Consider the following 19,683-nt stretch of genomic DNA (forward strand, 5'->3'; position numbering starts at 1 on the left):
ATTACGTAAGCACTGCCATTCTTACCAGGGGTAAATTTCTGGAACAGAGTCGTCCAACCAATCGCGACGATTCTAGAGTATCGTTGGATTCCTCTCGCTAACTACTATACAAGTATATAGAAACTTTGCCGTGTATCCCCCCCCCCTCCCACTAGCGACAATCTTTGCCCCGACGGCAGGGGTGCCATGGAAGGTACTAATAAGAAATGAATATAATACGATAAATACGTAACTATAGTCATATAATTAATGTCAGTGAAATGTATAATGCAGGCCTGCGCCCCCTGTACGGCAGGATAGAGCATGAGAGAATCACAAGGGTATAGGAATGTACCCAGATAAGCAACATACTAACCTGTGACATAGACAGTATTGTATACTGAGTAGAATGTAGGGTATTCCAGATGAACAGTGGAGCAGCGGTGGCCCACTTTCCTCAGAGGGTCATGTACAGTTCCTGGGTGGACACCGACAGCGTGGGGCGCGGTGGTATTATAGGAAGATGAAGGGAATGATACACATACATCAAGACGACGTATGGCAGTATTAGATACCGGATGGCATTACGAGTAATTATTCCTTATAGATCCTGCACTGACTGTGTTGCCATTTATCGAGTAAAAATATAGCCGCGAGATGTAGTGCAGTGTAGTGCCTGCAGTGAAGAGTTACTATATTTTTATTAGATTACCTCACAAATTCCCTGGTAACTTTCATGCCCTGTCCTGCTATCGGGGCCAAGGTTGTGGGAGTTTGGGGGGGTTCTGAGGAATATATCCTACATATATGTGTACTACAGAGTGAGAGGAATCCATCGATACTAAAATCGTTGCGATCGGTTATGCGACGCTATTATAGATATTACGATGCAACATTTGCCCTTTACCCGATTGCAGTTCCTGAGGCAAGATAGGGTAATTCTTAGGAAGATTTAACAAGAAAACGTTTTTTTTACATATCTTGTGTTGTTTGATTTGTTTTTTATCCATTATATTTTAACATTTGTCACGAAAGACAGAAAAACAAACATGTAAACAGATAGAAAGAACGGTATAAAGATAGATGCTTAGAAATAAAAAAACAGATAAATAGAACTGTATGTAAAAGATACTTAGAGATGAACAGATAACCATACATATAACTATATAGATAGACAAATATGTGCATGATGAATAGATAGACAATAACTAGATAAACAGACAAATAAGATAAAACACAATAAAACATAATCATTCATAGAAGCAGAGGAATTATAAGGATCTGTAACACCTTAAAGGTTTCTCAAGATGGGAAATGTAAACAGGACACTAGTTAAATAAGGTGAATAAATAATTTTATGTCATCGGATCGTACGTAAAATACTGATGACTGTGGGAGATGTCAAATATACTTTTCTTTTTTTCATCTTCCACACGTGATAGTCATTTCTATATCTCTTCGCTGCACACATATCTAACCTTCGTTCTCTTCATCACACATGCACATAGTCCTCTCTATCACTAATAGTCTCTCTAGCTACAGTCTCACCATCACACACACTTCTAACGCACAGTCTCTCCATCACATATTTTTACCCTACAGTCCCTCAATCACACACGTTTCTAACCCAAGGTCTCTCCACACACGTTTCTAACCTACGGTCTCTCTCTCACAGCCGCACAGTCTCACCATCACGCCCACAGTCACATTTTATGAACAGATAGGCCTACGTCTGGCATTTTGCGAGTTCTGTCCACTCACAGACCATCCGTAAACAAGCCCCTGACTGGAAGAATCTGATTTTTTTTCCTGTTTTTGGCCGAGTTGGTGCTAGCGATGAGGCATATAATATCGTTGTCGTTCTTAGTGTTATTCTGTGAAATAGTTTTATTTAAATGTTTAAGTGTATGTAGGGTTTTTAAACTAGATATGTGAACATGAATGAATAAGGTTACACACACACAGGTGGAATCTGCGCCTGCATCTCCGAAACACTTCCTTGATATACGAAACAAACCAGAAAAAAAATCAACAGAAACAAAATATAACCACAAAGCAAATTTAATAAACCATTTACACCACGAAGAAAAAATATATATATAACAATAACCCCCCCAAAATAATTAAACCTTAACTAAAAGAAGAGAGAGAGAGAAAAAAAAGAGTAACGAAATCGACCAAGCGCCATGGGTATTCCACAATGCTTCGCTCACCAATATAACAGGTTTCGCTTCAAGGTTCCTGGCAGAGACACGGCAGCAGCGGGGCACGATGGCACGGCGACAGGATGCTTCTGGCACGAGGGAGGAGAAGCCGAAATTTGCGGAATTAAATAACCTCATTTCCGAGAAGGTAATTCTAGTGTATTAGTTTTATTCATGTTTTTTTTTTTTCTTTTTTTTTTTTATTTAGTGGGGGTATGTTTCATTATCATGGTATCGCAGTTTGTGGAAGATAAGCTTGGGCGCATCTGTGTGTACTCTCATAATGTTACTCGGTGTCGTGTTATTATTATTATTATTATTATTATATATATATATACATATATATATATATATATATATATATATATATATATATATATATATATATATATATATATTTGATGTGTGTGTGTGTGTGTTGTGTGTGTGTGTGTGTGTGTGTGCGTGTGTGTGTGTGTGTGTGTGTGTGTGTTGTTGTATGTGTGTGTGTGTGATATTTTTATGTATTGTTGTATATTTTATGCATATATATATATATATATATATATATATATATATATATATATAAATCCTTAAGAAATTGTCATTTGTTGCTGTTGAGGTAAATTTGCATGCCCGAGATTACTGTCTGGATTATTGATGGTATCTGAATTAACCAATTTAATGTCTTCGTAATTGTGGTGATTATTGCTATTGCATATTGATTTCGTTTAGCATAACCTTACCCTCTTTATATTTTTTCTACAAGCAGGCTATTAGTATCGCCATATATATATATATATATATATATATATATATATATATATATATATATATATATATATATATATATATATATATAATATATATATATATATATATATAAATTTTTTTTTACATGATTCCTACTTTAGATTAGCTAAATTTTAATAAATTATATACTTAAGTCACATAGTATAAATATATTTTTTACATGATCCCTGACTGTTCGATAGAAGAGTTTTCAAAAACAATATATATTACTCTTCATTGTAAAGAAAAAACAACACAACCGTGACTGAGGCATTTTTGTCGTACCATGTCATCCGTTTCTGGGTCTCACCGAGATTTGCTCTTACCAGCTTAGTTTCAGCCGAGAGTAAGCTATACGGTTCATTATATCAGAATTATTACGATTTAGTCAACCATCTTGCAGCATCTCAGGGGACTTCTCACCTAAATACCCAAACACAGGTTGAAATGCAAAACCCGAGTGTGTCATGTATATACTCCCGAATAACAACAGAAGGACCATTTCACCGCCATTGTTCATTCGTCTCATGGCAGTATATCCTCACCTTATGTTTTAAAGTTTGTTGCAATCTGCCTTATTCACCTGGTAGCTGATATACGGTCGATACACGGTATTGTCTATCCATTTTTTGCATGGATGACTGAAACACCATAGAGTGGAAGTTGCTGTTTTATTTAGACTAAATCGAGTAAGCTATATATGCAAAATAATTTAGGATTTTTTTTTTCTTCTTCTTCTTTAAATAATTTTGTTGCCACTAATAAAATTCGGGATACTATGTGTAGAAGCACATGGTAGTGAAGAGGTAGTTATTCCCAGGTTATTTTGGGGAGTGGGCTAGAGCAGTCTGTAATAAAACGAATTAGAGGAATTGCTGATAACTGGATAAAAAAAGAAAAATAATAAAAATACGATACTTTTTTCTGATTGTCTCACGGGATGGTCTTGATGACACTGATCATACAATATTGCATAACCACGGTCCATATATTGCTCATTATTGCTCTACATGCTTTTTTTATTAATACCAATGTACCCTGACAATGTTATATTATGTGATGGGACGACCTGGTGTGTTTCCTGAAACCACAGGATGAACCTCCACTTCTTCATCAAGACGTCACTCTTCTTAAAGGAACTTCTAAGTATAATCTTCTATTAGGAACCTTCTTATAATTACACCTAACACCTCAGTTTCTGATCTAGTTTATGTAGTAAACTTATACAACTCCTGTGTTATATATTTGTTGATCTACAAGCTTCATTTTGTCAACAGGGAACCCCTTTTTGCAAAAGATGTACATGCAAACATTATCCTTATTATTATTATCATTATTATCATTATGGTGATGATGATGATTATTGTTATTATTATAATTATTGTTGTTGTTGTTATTGTTGCTGTTTTTATTGTTGCTACTATCATTGTTATTACTATTTTTGGCCAAATGCCCGATCGACTTTAAAAACTATTTTCTTTTTCAGCTTGGAGGTCGAATTCTCTTTGCGACAGATGACTGGTTTGCTGTGGCTGAAAACCTTTTAAAGGTATGTAAAATGCAAATGAAAGACAAGGAACGGGAAGGTAGAGGGGGAGACAGGAAATGAAGAGGTAGAGGGGAACGGAAAGGTAGAAAGATTGATAGGAGGAGAAATACGTATGGAAAGACAGACAGACAGACGGACACAGACAGACAGACAGACAGATAGACAGACAGACAGAATGACAGACAGACGCGCGCACCACACACACACACACACACACACACACACACACACACACACACACACACACACACACAGAAAGAGAGAGAGAGAGACAGACAGAGAGAGAGAGAGAGAGAGAGAGAGAGAGAGAGAGAGAGAGAGAGAGAGAGAGAGAGAGAGAGACTATAGCACATCAGTCGGTGTAACAACTTAGTAAGTGAAGGTTAGTATCCTGCAAAGCTTTTGGTTTCTTCATTAAATATTTTCAGTAGCCCATTTTCCTTAAACAAATATACAAACTCCCTTTGATATTAAACGTTTTATTTCAACGAATTGCGTAAGAATATGGAAGAATCTTTAATCCTAAAGAGAGGAATATTAAATACAGAGAAACAATGATGCTGAATTTCTGCAAATACCTACCTGTGTAACACATTTTCATTAATGCATGTCTAGCAAAGTTACATTAATGCAATAGGGCATGCTTATATCAATGCACTTTCAATATATTGATCATTTTACACAATACCTTCGTATATGATCGCGACGTTTTTGGTATTAATGGATTCACCCCCAAGTACATATATATGTAGGAATTATGCCGTGAAACCCCCCCCCCCAAAAAAACCCACAGTCTTGCCGCCGATGGCACGGGAGGGCATGAAAGGTACCAGGGGTTAAGTATGAATAATATACACAGAATCAGTCTCCCAGGAAAGCAAAGAATCCTCCAAGTATTTACGGCAAGATGGAGCGTCGGAGACTCGGTGTTGGTCGCACACTCTACCCTGAATGAATATGTGACGATATAGTGACTGATTTTGATATATTCCTATTTTCTCCCTCAATTTCCATGGTACTTTTCACGCTATTTCCTTCTATCGGGGCCAAGATTGCCGCTAATGGGGAGGTTTTCGGGGCATAATTTCGATATATATGGCTATTAGTTATGCGAAGGTATTCTGTAAAATTACCATTATATTTCTATTAATACATACCTATCTAATACCTCACTATTAATTCACAATCAAATAAAATGCAATAAATTGAAACTGATATCGCCGTTTTCTATGAAATAGGAGAGTGACCCCGAGTGGCGAGAAGCCGAGTTCACAGAATGTGGGAAATGGATGGACGGATGGGAGACTCGCAGAAAAAGAATCCCAGGCCATGATTGGTGCATCATCAGGCTTGGTAAGAGAAAAGCGAAATGGAAATTAAGAGGACAACGGACAAGAATAGATTTAATTTTCAAGCAAGTTTCTGATCTTTCTCCCCCCTATTTTTATTTGCATCTTCGCTATTAGAGATCGATTATTCAACCGCATTTATGATCTCCCTAAACACCTTACAGATTACCATAATAACCACCATATAACACCTACACAAACATTATAAAAAAACAACAACAAATATCCCGGAAATGTCAAACTGTGTATTTTCAGGGGTACCGGGTATCATCGAGGGAATCGACGCCGACACGTCATTCTTCACAGGAAACTTTGTCCCTCGCGTGTCCCTCCAAGGGGGTGTTCTCTCTCCCGAAGGTGAGGTTGTGCCTCGTTCTTCAAGGGCGAAAAGCGGTGATAATGATAGTAAAAGAATGATGAAATGAAGTGAAATGATAGATGAGATAATGGGATAATTAGGTGATAGATTAAATAATGGGATAATTAAGTGATAGATGAAATAATGGAATAATTGGATGATTGATGACATAAAGAAATAATAGAATAATAAAAATATAAAAAGTAAATGTATATATAAGAAATAAATAAGATCCGATCTCAAAACACATGTCTGTATACCTACATTGACTGTATGCATGTGCGTGCGTGCGTGCGTGCGTGCGTGTGTGTGTGTGTGTGTGTGTGTGTGTGTGTGTGTGTGTGTGTGTGTGTGTGTGTGTGTGTGTGTGTATTAACTCCCTATTCTTCCTCAGATGAAGCCAAAATCCCACCAAGAAAAAGCGAGATTGGAACTCAGGCTTGCGAAGGAGTGATGGAACAGGTGGCTCAGCTGGACAGTCAGGTAAGTTAGATATTCGCAAATTGGCAACAGAGGAAAGGTGCTACACACACACACACACACACACACACACACACACACACACACACACACACACACACACACACACACACACACACACACACACACACACACACACACACACACACACACACACACACACACACATATATATATATATATATATATATATATATATATATATATATATATATATATATATATATTATTTCTATCTTTCTTTTTCTTCCAATTTCTTCCTTTCCTCCTTTCGTTATACGGAAATGTATGAAATTGCGTTGTCAGGTGGGAATGAAAATATAAGTAAAGTAAAAAATAAAAATAAAAAAAACACGATTAGCTGTGCTGTAAACAATTTTGACAAAATAATGACAAATGTGTTAGTAATAGTAATGATAATAACAATAGTGTTGCTAAAAATTGATGATGATAACAGTAAGTACTGATAATAATTGATAACAATACTACTACTAGTAATGTTAATACTGTTGATAATGATGATTGTGGTGATGATGATGATGATGATGATAATAATAATGATAATATGATTTATAACGATAATAATAATGATAATGGTAATGATAATAATAATGGTGATAATAACATGAAGATGAAAATGATAACTATAATGATAATAATACTAATGATGATGGTGATGACATTGATGAAAATAATAATGATAATAATACTATGGTATTAGAAACTACAGCAGGAGCAGTAATCACCACTATGGTCATCATCATTATCCTCATCTCATCCATTATCATCAGCATTAAAAAAAAATTACTATTACTCTTTATTACTATCATCAATACTTATCATAACCATAAGAATGATAATGATGATGATAATGATGGTGATGGTGAGGATGATGACGATGATAATGATGATGATGGTGATGACGATGATAATGATGATGATGATGATGATGATGGTAAAGATAATAAACGAGGAAAAACAATAATACAGAATGATAAAAAAGAAGATGACCCCAGAACGAACCCCCCCTCTCCCCCTCCCTCCTCCCCCCATCCCCCCATTTCCAGAATTGGCCATTCATCGTCCCGCTGACGGAAGCTCGACCCGGATACATGGACACGTGCCACACATACATCGAGGCGGCCGTCAAGAGACGCTGGACACACGTACGGCTTAACATATACCCTGACGGAGGCATTGCGAGGCTCAAGGTGTTCGGGAGTGCCACGCCGGATTGGTCGAAGGTGCCAAAAGGGAAGGTGAGGTCTGGGCTCAAAAGATAACTGGGAATATAGCCTGTGAATTTGTTTTTAACTCTGTCTTTACTGTTTGTCTGTCTCTGTCTTAGTCTCTCTCTCTCTCTCTCTCTCTTCTCTCTCTCTCTCTCTCTCTCTCTCTCTCTCTCTCTCTCTCTATCTCTCTCTCTCTCCCTCCCTCTCCTCCCTCCCTCCCTCCCTCTTTCTCCCTCTTCCCCCCCCCTCTTTCTCTCTCTCTCTCTCTCTATCTATCTCTCTGTCGCTCACTAAACCCCAATGCCTTTACTTGAGTATAGAAAAAAAAAAAAATAATAGAAACAAATTATAGATCGTTCCCCACCCCCTTTTTAAAGCCTTCCGTCTCCCCTTGCCACGTGTTTCTCCCTCTCACGGCCTTGTCATGCATCTCATAACATAACAGGTCTTCTCCTCTTATAATATCTTCCCCCTTTATAACACATCTCCCCCCCCTTTGTATTTCCTCCTTCCCCCGTGTTACATCCTCCCCCTCCCCGCCCTTATAACGCATCTCCTCTCCCTTTTAACCCCTTTTCCCCGCCCAGCTGATCGACCTGGCTGCGGTTGAGAACGGGGGCGTGTGCCTGGAGTATAGCGACGCCCATTACGGTCACCCGCGGAACCTCATCAGCCCGGGGAGGGGCGTGACCATGGCCGATGGGTGGGAGACGGCGAGGAGACTCGATCGGCCAGCGGTGTTGCAAGGTGGGTGCAATCCTGTGCTATCCTGCGGTCGGGAATCGGATAGGTAAGGGTAGGTTGCGAGGTTGTTGCTGGTGAGCTGTTGGTCGGAAAGCGAGTTGGTGTGTTGCATAGGTTGCCTTAGATCGGTGGTTCTTAACCCTTTAAGTATCACGCCATCCCCCCCCCCCCCTTTAGAACTTTGTCCTTCCCTCCACACCTCCCTGGCATCTGTAAATAAGATTCCCTCCCAGATTTTAAAGGCAATTATAAGTGTGTTTTGTTAGTCTTTCTAATGAGTATGAATTAGTGGCATTATAATTATACTTTCCATTATGTAACCATGTTTTCGTTAAGGGAATAACAAAGATAATTAGAGAAATTACGTCCTTTTCTACAAGGGCTAGCGCCCCCTTTGGAAAATACTGAAACCCCCCTAGGGTGGAGCGGGTCCTCAGTGGTGGGTGCAACTCGATGCAACAGGTCGGTTGGGAGTCGGAAATTAATTGATAAGTTGCAAAGTAGTTGCAATATGGTACGAGCTACTGGGAATCGAGAAAGGGTTGATCTGTTGCATAAATTGCCTTAGAAGGCGGGGAATCGAAACTTAATTGATAGGTTGCAAAGGAGTTGCAATTCGGTACGAGCTTACGGCCAACATGTTCTGTTGCACAGGCGACTATAGATTATCCAGACGTTCTGATTTCTAGAGTAATCTTGAAAAAATAATTCATATCTTTCTTTACAGAAGAAATAGATAAATAGTTAGACAGATTGATTCGATTGATTAGATAGATTAGACAGATAGATAGATACACATGTGATAAATAGATAGATAGATAGTAAGATGGATAGATGGATAGACAAATAGACTGACTGATAGATGGAGACAGAGATTGATAGATAGATATATAGATAGATAGACATATAAATAGATAGGTAGATAGATAGAGAGATAGATATAAGTATATATATAGATGTGTGTATATGTATGTAATTATGTATGCATATATGGATATATAAATGATAAAAGAGAAAAAGATAAATATAAAAGTAAATAAACATATAGATGATAGATAAATGAATAAATCAATAACCAGACACACAACTAGATAAATAAAAGGAAATAAATGGAAACAAATCACTATAAAAAGATCACAAATATATCCAAACTGACCTCCCCCTCCCCCTTCCTCTCTCCCTCCTCCTCTCCCTATCCTCTACCTCCTCCTCCTCCTCCGCCTCCGCTCCTTCTCCCCCTCCTCCTCCTCCTCCGCCCCCCCCACCCAGCCGACGCCCGCGGGGTGCTCCAGGTGCCGGGGTTCGAGTGGGCGGTGCTGCGCTTGGGTCACCCCGGGGTCGTGTGTCAAGTGGAGATCGACACCCACCACTTCAAGGGCAACTTCCCCGACTCCTGCAGGATCGATGGCTGCCTGCTTCGGGAGGGCGCGGACTCTACCGTGTCCTTGGCCACTGACGAAGGGCTTTGGAGGACTATTTTGCCCCCGCAGAAGGTGAGTGAGCGGGGGGGGAATGTGTTCGCGTTCAAGCGTGATGTGCGATTTGTTATCTGAGGGATCGTGTGTCTAAGATTTTACACGTTGTAAGGGTTGCAGTCTTGACGTTGATTAGTGACAAATCTACAGATCGTTTCTAATAAACCAGTTAATATCTCGAAATATAAGTATCACTAAAATGATACATATTACCAAATCAGGAGAGAGAGAGAAAAAAAAAAAAAATATATATATATATATATATATTACCATACGATCAGAACTAAAATCTAGCAGGAACACGCAGAGAGACGCAAATCCATATACTCCTAGACAAAAAAAAAAAAAAAAAACCATATATTGCCAGATGAATTATAACATAAACCCCACACATTTTCAGCTAAAGGCTCACGCCCGCCATTTCTACGCATCAGAAGTGGAAAATATCGGGCCGATCTCCCACGTGCGGATCGTCATGGCGCCGGACGGAGGCATAAGTCGCGTGAGGCTAATTGGAACGTTGTTTTCACTGGCGGCCAGACTGTGAAAACTGGGTGATTCGTTTGGATTATGGTTGCATACAGGATGGAAAGAATTTAGTGGTGATATGTATATATATATATTTTTTTTTATATATAATTATTATTCTATAATATTCAATCCGATGGTTTGTTTATGAGATATGGGAACATTATTTTCTACCGGTGGTCAAGCTCTGAAAAATTGGTGATTCGACAGGAATTCTTTTGGTTGTATTAAAGAGAAAAGTTTTTTTTTTTTTTTTTTTTTTTTAACGAATATATTCTAAAATTCAATCCTGTCCACTTGGTTTTTAAGGAATCGGAACTTTCACTGGCCTCCAGGCTCTGAAAAACTGGCGATTGATCAGGAATTCTTGGTTTGCATTCAGGACGAAGCGAATTTAGTGCTTTTTTTATTATTATTAGTATTGTTATTCAACTAAGATCAAAAGATAAAATAAAATAAACTTGCGTGCTAGTTGTGTATATTCCTCGGTGGGTGGGACAGGGAGTACATGCATTATTTTGTTATATTATATATATATATATATATATATATATATATATATATATATATATATATATATATATATATATATATATATATATATTTATACGTGTGTGTGTGTGTGTGTGCGCGTGCGTGTGTGAGTTAGGGGCATTATAGAATCATTATCATACTCAAAATCTCAAGCAAAATTGTAATTATAGAAATAAAATACATTACTGAAACGAAGCATTTTTTATCCACATCAACATATTCACGTTTTTGAAGAATCGGAAAATTCTTTTCTTCTGGAAATTTTAGTTTACATCGAAAAAAGAAAGAAAAAGTAAAAGTTGAATAGGAAGATTAAGACATTATTATCAAAGTGATTTATCTGATTTTGATAGAATGGTTACACACACACACACACACACAAATATTATATATATATATATATATATATATATATATATATATATATATATATATAATATATATATATATATATATATATATATATATATATATATATACGCACACACGCACATTGAAGCACTTCATATCTGGGACAGACCGATAGAAACATGGCGCCAAGTAGTTCGTCACACACCGCATCGGTGATGGCACAGAAAGATAAGATATATAGACAAATATATATATATGTATATACAATATATATATATATATATATATATATATATATATATATATATAGAGAGAGAGAGAGAGAGAGAGAGAGAGAGAGGAGAGAGAGAGAGAGACAGATAGATAGATAAATATAGGGTCCTTCCCCCTATTAAAATCTGAAATTCAAGAACTTTTCCTGGTCTAAAAATTCTTTGAAGCAAAATATGACCCACACCAGCTTTATGTAGATTTCTCATAAACTTTATTCTTACTTTCAAGCATTACTCTGCAGTAACCTCTCATCAGTACTTGTCTTCAAGCACTAAACATGCACATTTATCTATACATTATATATATACACATACACATAAGATTATAACATTTTTTTGGGGGGAAAAGTAGGTTAATCATCTTCAATGTTGTGAATTATCTCATTTTATTTCCAAATATTTTTTTTTTATCATAGGACTTTACAGTTTTACTGCTTTTCTGCATAAAGAATATACGTATAATAATTATTTTCAATTCCTAACTAAAAAGACAATGACCCCCCCCCCCAAAAAAAAAGGAAAAAAAATACATATATACACTTGTTAATGGTAGAAACATAGTTGATGTAAATGTGAAGGAATAAAATACGCGAGACGAAAAAAAACTAAAGCTCTCATAAACTGCAAGTTAACCCAATCGGCACGGATGGCGAGAATACATAGCAAGCCCACTCTAATACAAGTTAATTTATTGCATTTACACATAGATGGCTCTACAGGTAAGCACCTGTAGAGCCATCTATGTGTAAATGCAATCACCAAGGAGTCAGTTATTAGTCCTACCTATCTCACCTGTTTAGCCTTTTCCTTGACTTTTGGAAAGGGTCTTTTGTATTATTCCCTCGCATTAAATGTTACCAAGATTTAATTATCAATTTAATAATCATAACATCAATAACAATAATAACAGTATCGATATCAATTGTACCAAAAAGAAAAACACACTTTCCCATTAATTCAAGGAATAGGGAAATCAGGATCGGTCACTAGGGCCTACTGATAGACTCCTTGCCGGCTGAGTACATGTGGAGCCATCTGTATGTAACAAAATTTACAAAAACTACAGGGGACAGAACGTAACTCCGTGTTGGTTGGGTTAACTCTTATGGCATTCTGTTATTTTTATACATTTGAATGAAGTTATAATTACCAAGACACACATATATTCCCAGAATGAGCCAGCTGGAAAAGAGAGACAATAATTGTATTTATAATTACAGAACAGATTAATCTGAATAGCAATGATCCATGTTGTACTGAAACATATGTCACTATAAAATCAGTGATAATACAATCAAGGAATCAGTAAAGTGTAACTTGTGATATGCACAAACCTGACAATTGTACAAAACTGGAATATAAAAATATACTGTTTCTCATGTACCATCTATGTTGATCAGCACATAACAATACCATTTTCAATTTAATTTCTATTATTTTACATATAAACCGTCGAGGTTATGATTTATTATGCCGAAAGCATTTTTCCCATAAAACTCCATAACATTCTGTGGAAAAGCACGAGAAATTCATGGTAAAACATTTCTTTTAGTGTTACTCAGTAATCTCTTTGTTTTGGGGTTGGAAGACCTCCTACGTGGATATGAGAAATGTTAACAAAATTTGACGACAAATGAAAAATAGTACTTTTAGACTGTCATCATTTCTCTAAAACAGGAAGTCATCCTATGCGGATATGATACATGTGTACATTCTTCTTTGAAAGGTCTCCTACCAGTTCATCGCGGGGACTCATAATCTCATTTTACGTGTATCGCGAGTTGTTTTCAACCTAGTCATTTCTCCTCTTAAAATTTGTACTCTTTATTTCAACATAGATCTTGATCATCTTACACCTTCGGTCCTTGATGATTTCTACTTTCGTGCCTAAAAAAGAAAAAGGGAGAAAATAAAAAAAAAAGTAATAATTTTACATTATTCCCTTCTCCCTTCCTCCCCCCATCCCTCTTTACTCTCATGCTCCATTTCACTCCTTCCGACCCTCCCTCCCTCTCACTCTTTCATACTGTGCTCTTTTTCTCTCTCGCTCTCCCATGCTCTCTCTTATTCTCTCACACGCTCTCCTTTTCTCATGCTCTTTTTCTCTCTCCTTCTTATACACATTTTTCATTCTCACCCTCTCCCTTTCTCTCGTGCTCTTCCCTGCTCTAAAGCTCTCTTTCATTCTCTTTTTTTCCTCTCTCGTGTTCTTTCGCACTGTCTAATACTATCCTTCATCCTCTTACGATCTCTGTTCTCTTGTGCTCTCTCTCATTCTCCTAAATTCTCACTACTCTGAAAAAAGCAGATAAAATACAAAATTACCTGTAGTAATAGTAGCACTTTCTTTATTTATCAGTGACATGTGTATTCCTTCCATTGTCTCTGTGTTTACCATCTTCAGTGTTCCACGTCCGCTAACGACCTTAATGAACTGGAAAGCAATATGAATTATTTAAAAAGGCGTTAAGACAACTTGTATATAGAAACTAACATCTTAGAAAATCACAAATACCAAAATGCCAAGAACAAATGACACTTTTTTTTTTCCAAAACTACACTTATTAATTAAAAGTTAAGAATGGGGAGCTGCAGAAAGATGAGGAGCAAAAGACCAATGAAGCATAAAAAACGAAGAGAAAAAATGAGAATAAAAATTGGAACAGAAGAGGCAAATGAGTTGGAGAAGCAGAGGAGAAGTAAAGAGAACAAGAGAAGAAAGAGAAATAGAATAATGAGAAAAGAGAAAGAGAGAGAAAAAAAAAAGAGAGATCCCTTGGTATAAAATAAACATAAAAACGAGAACGGCAACTGAGTGGAAGAGACGCTCCTCCCGTACCATGTCCTTCTTCGCCTGCCACAGGAGACTGCCCCCCTCCAGGAAAATGAAGCCAGCAAACACCCCGCGCCTCGGGTCCTCGAAGCTCTTAGCCAAGAAGCAGTTGCAGTCATTCATCAGGTAGTGCAGGAAATAAAGGTCCTTGAATTTCATCACCTGCAACTCCGAGGATCCTTCGCGGGGTGTTTCCTCTCCTCTCCTTCCTCCTTCTTTTCCTTTGGATTCCTCTCTCTTCTCTTCTTGCGCGTTGTCCTCACTTCCGCTTTCGTCCTCTTTCTCCTCTTGTTCCTTGTTCCCAGTGTCTTTTGCAGCTCTCTTTTCCTTCAAGTTTTCTTGAATAGTTTCTGAAATATGGAAAGTGTCAGTCTTTGGAAAAGCCGAGAGAGAGAGAGAGAGAGAGAGAGAGAGAGAGAGAGAGAGAGAGAGAGAGAGAGAGAGAGAGAGAGAGAGAGAGAGAGAGAGAGGACTGAAATAGCACAAATATTGATATAATTGATACATACATAACTGAAATAGCACAAATATTGATCTATCCGAAGGTGCTAAAAAAAAAAAAAAAGACTTCTGACTTTATGACTTTTACCTTCAGGCTTAACTTTCCCTTTGTCTTCTTCAACCACTTTTTTGGGACCTTTTCTTCCTTTATCAACATCATTTTCTGGATCATCTGAATCATGAAAAGACATTATATATGTGTGTTTGTGTGTGCGGGTATACATACATATACTTATGTGTGTATGTATGTATGTATGTATATGTATATATGTGTGTATATATATATATATATATATATATATATATATATATATATATATATATTATGTATCATTTCGAAATTATGTTTTAGTGCACTTGCTGGGTCCCACATTTGTACATCCGGCAACACCATCGATGTGAACATAAATAGTATTTTTATGAATGAGGCGAAAACCCTAGGCCGTTTGTAACAAGGTGTGGCTGGTAGAATATAAAAGATCAACAACTGTATTAGTATCTATTTTTGGAAACTAAGTAAACCATTTCATCTTTCGTTTTCTTCAAACAAGTGATAACAAAACATGTAGTATTAGCTATCATTGACTTTGTTGTGGGATATTTTTAAAATGCGATTTCCTGGAATTGTTTGTTTATCGAAATGGCAACACCTTTGGAGGTGAGGCAGTATGTCCCCCTTCTTTCAACACGATAATTTTCAATTACAGCTGTATATTTCTTAAAACATGAAAACGCTTCATGCTTTAAACGTCTATGTATGGCAGCTATGTCAAGTAACAATCTTTGCAAAAATCGTTGATACCTTTGTAAATACTTCTCATAAGCCGTGGCTACAACATCTAGTAGCGGTTAATCGAACTAATGATTTTTCTTTTCTTTTAGCCACCAAACATTGATTAAATAAACAGAAAACATGTTACATATTCTTCTTTACAGAATATTATTTGGACGCAAAACCGCAGTAGGGTTACAATGAATATACAGATATTTTATCAGTGTGTGTGTCGTCTATGGAAATACTAAGTCAACACTTGGTAATGAGGACCGAAACATTACGTATGATTTTCTATTCTAATGCTAAATTCTCAACAGTTTTCGCTATTAGTATTCCATAATTCGTGGCGTTTCTCTGAGGATTCGCATCCACATTCGAACACCCTAGTGAGAAAATGATTAATGGTTAGAATACACAACTGTGGTGGACATCAAGTCATATATAGCACTATGGTAAAGGTATTGTGGCAAAAAGAGTGGAAACGAGTTAATGATCAAGATATGTTGGATGTTAAAGGGTGTAGAACGCTGTAGGATAGAATTAGTGAAAAAGGTATAGAGGGGGAGCAAAGGGAATACAATGAGGATTTGTAAAGACGTGGATATCGGCGAATAATTTGAATGCAAGAGCGAATAAGGGGATTAGAGGGTGGATGGGGGGGGAATGGACCATTCTCTCGAGTCATGTTTATGAACTCTTGAATGTCTTCAAGAGTTTCTGGAGGGGAGTTGGGTGGGGAGGTCTGTAACACAATGGTTTTCTTGTGCGGAGAAGACGGAATAATGTCCGAGGAGCAGAAGGAAGAGGTGGGTGTAGGAGAGGATGCGGTGGGAGATGGAGTGGAACGTTTCGGTTGGCTGATGCGACAGGTAGAGTGAGGAGGAGGGGGAGGGGTAAGCACTGGGGAAGTGGTAGAGATTGTAGTATCTGGATTTAGGCTGGAAAAGGAATCTGATAGGAGAGGGGTAGTAGGGATAGGTTGGTTCAGGGTAGAAGGAAGAGATACTGGGACTTCTTGAGAAGATGAGATGGCAGCGGAGCGAAGTACAGCTTTCGAAGTTTTCTTTGCCGGGGGATTTAGTACATCGAATAATTGGAAGGATGCTTATTAACCTTGAAGATATTTTTTACTCTCGGTTTATTTGTAAAAGAAAAACGGGTAACAACTGTAGAAAAAGACCAATACAGCCATACGTATAACAAGAACAATCTCTCGTTATTCAAAATTTTGTCTAATCTCCCGGACAGAGATGACGTGCTCATGTGAGGTCCCGGTTTCCTTCATAAGACTTTCCATTCCTTTTAGTTCTGTTAGTTACTGGGAGTTTTTTTTTATTAGCCGTTTCCCAAACATTGACAGTATTCGGCCAAATATTTATCATCATGCCTGAGCTACAAGCTTTCCTTGGCCGCGGAAAGCTTCACTTCATCGGTCGGTCATCGATAGATAATCAGAACATAAAATATGGTGCATAAATATATATCTTCAACAAAATCTGAAACTAAGTCTATGAGCAAACTAAAAAAGAATAATGATATATACACCTGTTATTTCTCATCCAGCAATGGAGCTTCCCGTGCGCTCTCCACATACTGCTGGGCGAACTGAAGGCGATGTTGGCAATGTCGTTTGTTCAACCTCTCTTTGATACCGTTCTTTGATGAAGCCCATCTGCATGTAGTTGTTTTGCGGGAGCTGTAGGTTTTTATATGAATTTTAGCTGCCTTGGTGAAGGGGCATCCGCAACGAGGGCGGTCGTTCAGGGTGCCCCCTCCCCCCACCTTTTCCACCTGTATACCATCGAGCGGGAGATACCCGGCTCTCTGGTTACGTCACTGGAAGAGAAATTACTTTCCCTCATCCCTATGATGCGGCCTCTATTTGTAATTTCAGATTGCCTTGCGTCCATCTTGAAAAAGGTGTCAGCTTGGCAGTCTCGGATTTCCCTAATGCTATTATGACGTCATATACCATCGCACATATTTTTTTTTTTATTTGGCATCTATTAAGATTAGACGCGAAGTGAATATTCAAGAATTTATGAAGATTCATTATCATAAAGAGTATCAAATATACGATTTTGTGTTTTAATTTTCTAGATGGTTCGGTTCGGATAAACAAATATGACTTTTCACACACAAGGAAATAAGTATTTCTATCTTAAACTTATTAAGATTCTGTATCAAAGCTTTAAAATCCACTTTACAAGGGAAATGTAAATTGCGAGATTAAATTCCAATTTTATCAGAATGAACAAGATTTTTCTTTCAATATATCAGATATAATACAGCACATGTACTGGGGATAAGTTTTTAGACTTGTTTTTCACACTCCTTGGAACCACCCAGATAGTAGTTGCTAAAGTTGAAACAAACAAACAATGTATTTCCCTCGCTCAGCTGATCGAATGCGACTCCTCAGAGAAACGCCACGACTTAGGGAATAATAATTGCGAAAATTATGGTTAGATTTTAGCACAGAATAAAAAGCATTCAACATGATGAATTATGCATATTTAGCTACTCATCACCAAAAATTGACTTAGTGTTTCTATAAACATTGCAAAAACACAAGTCAGACAGACCGACAGACAGACACACACACAAAATATCTACATATTCATTGTAACCCTACTGCAGTTTTGCGTTCAACTAATGTTCTATATTGAAAAACAAAATATAGCATGTTTTTATTTGTTTGTTTATTGAATCAGTGTCTTAATGTTTGGTTCAGGCGAAAATAAAAACGGTCCCTCCATTAGTTCGATTAGCCGTTGCTAAATGGCCCAGCTACGAAAACCATTTAGAAAGGTATCAGCGCATTTGAAGAATTTTATGTAATGCAGATGCCATACATAGATTTTTTTTAAGAGCAAGTAGCATTTTCAAGTTTCAAGAAATATGCAGCTATAATTGATACTTGGTGTGTCGAAAGGGGAAATGCCGTCTCACCTCCATAGGTGTTGCCATTTCGATAAACAAACAGTGCCAGGAAATCGCATTTGAAAAATACCCCTAAACAAAGCCAGTGATAGCTAATACTGCATGTTTTGTTATCACTTGTTTGAAGAAAATGAAAGGTGAAATGGTTAACGTAGTTTCCAAAAACTGATACTAATACACTTATTGGTCATTTATGCTCTACTGATCACACTCTTTCTTACAGCCTAGGGTTTTCGCCTCATTCATAAAAATATTATTTACTCTATGTTTACATCGATGATGTTGCCAGATGTACAAAAGTGGGACCCAACAAGGGTATTGAAATATAATTCTGCAACTGTATGTATGTATATATGTATGTATGTATATATATATATGTATATCTATATATATGTATATGTATATGTATGTATATATATATATGTATGTATGTATATGTATATATATGTATATGTATATGTATGTATATATATGTATATATATGTATATGTATATATATATATATATATAAATATAATATATATATATATGATATATGTATTCAATATATATATTATTAACATGTATATTATATTGAAAAGTATAAAATTAAAAAAAAAAAAATTAGAATTCAAGGACCTGGGTATCACATGCAGTCAAAAAGGTCTACTAATTGACTCCTTGGTGGCTAAGCACTTGTGAAGCCATCTATGCACAACAAAATCCACAACGAAAACTAGTGAACAATACTTAACCCCACAGCCAATAGCTTCAAATGGGTTTATTTTAGACACGGGGACTTTTTCTGAATTGTATTATCCAAGCC

The 19,683-nt window shown here is 37.1% G+C and overlaps 2 protein-coding genes across 4 annotated transcripts in view; one reads left to right on the forward strand and one right to left on the reverse strand.

Annotated features, from left to right (window-relative positions):
- The first annotated feature begins 2,081 nt into the window (after positions 1-2,081).
- LOC119597349 (allantoicase-like) lies at positions 2,082-10,933 on the forward strand. Its single transcript, XM_037946905.1, has 9 exons — positions 2,082-2,331; positions 4,441-4,503; positions 5,742-5,856; positions 6,108-6,209; positions 6,605-6,693; positions 7,758-7,949; positions 8,510-8,669; positions 9,936-10,159; positions 10,542-10,933. The coding sequence occupies exons 1-9, from the start codon at positions 2,251-2,253 to the stop codon at positions 10,686-10,688; spliced, it is 1,173 nt and encodes a 390-aa protein (XP_037802833.1). The 5' UTR covers positions 2,082-2,250; the 3' UTR covers positions 10,689-10,933.
- Positions 10,934-12,775: 1,842 nt separating this feature from the next.
- Positions 12,776-19,683, reverse strand: part of LOC119597215 (serine/arginine repetitive matrix protein 1-like) — a 14,517-nt gene continuing 7,609 nt past the window's right edge. The window contains exons 5-8 of one of the 3 annotated variants that reach the window (XM_037946742.1): positions 15,249-15,332; positions 14,822-15,009; positions 14,152-14,260; positions 12,776-13,713 (exon numbers count right to left, since the gene is read on the reverse strand). In XM_037946742.1, the coding sequence (XP_037802670.1) occupies positions 13,619-13,713; positions 14,152-14,260; positions 14,822-15,009; positions 15,249-15,332 (476 nt within the window). In that variant the 3' untranslated portion in view covers positions 12,776-13,618. Of the gene's footprint in view, positions 13,714-14,151; positions 14,261-14,665; positions 15,010-15,248; positions 15,333-19,683 lie in introns of all 3 variants that reach the window. The other 2 variants (XM_037946740.1, XM_037946741.1) reach the window with 2 other exon arrangements.

Source organism: Penaeus monodon, chromosome 39, assembly GCF_015228065.2.
Source record: "Penaeus monodon isolate SGIC_2016 chromosome 39, NSTDA_Pmon_1, whole genome shotgun sequence".
NCBI classification, from domain to species: Eukaryota; Metazoa; Arthropoda; class Malacostraca; order Decapoda; family Penaeidae; genus Penaeus; species Penaeus monodon.

Bases quoted from the DNA above. Each gene is read 5' to 3' on its own strand.
- LOC119597349 (XM_037946905.1), top strand. From the start codon at position 2,251: ATGGCACGGCGACAGGATGCTTCTGGCACGAGGGAGGAGAAGCCGAAA. The intron at 2,332-4,440 runs GTAATTCTAGTG...TTTCTTTTTCAG, and splicing joins ATAACCTCATTTCCGAGAAG to CTTGGAGGTCGAATTCTCTT. The intron at 4,504-5,741 runs GTATGTAAAATG...TCTATGAAATAG, and splicing joins TGGCTGAAAACCTTTTAAAG to GAGAGTGACCCCGAGTGGCG.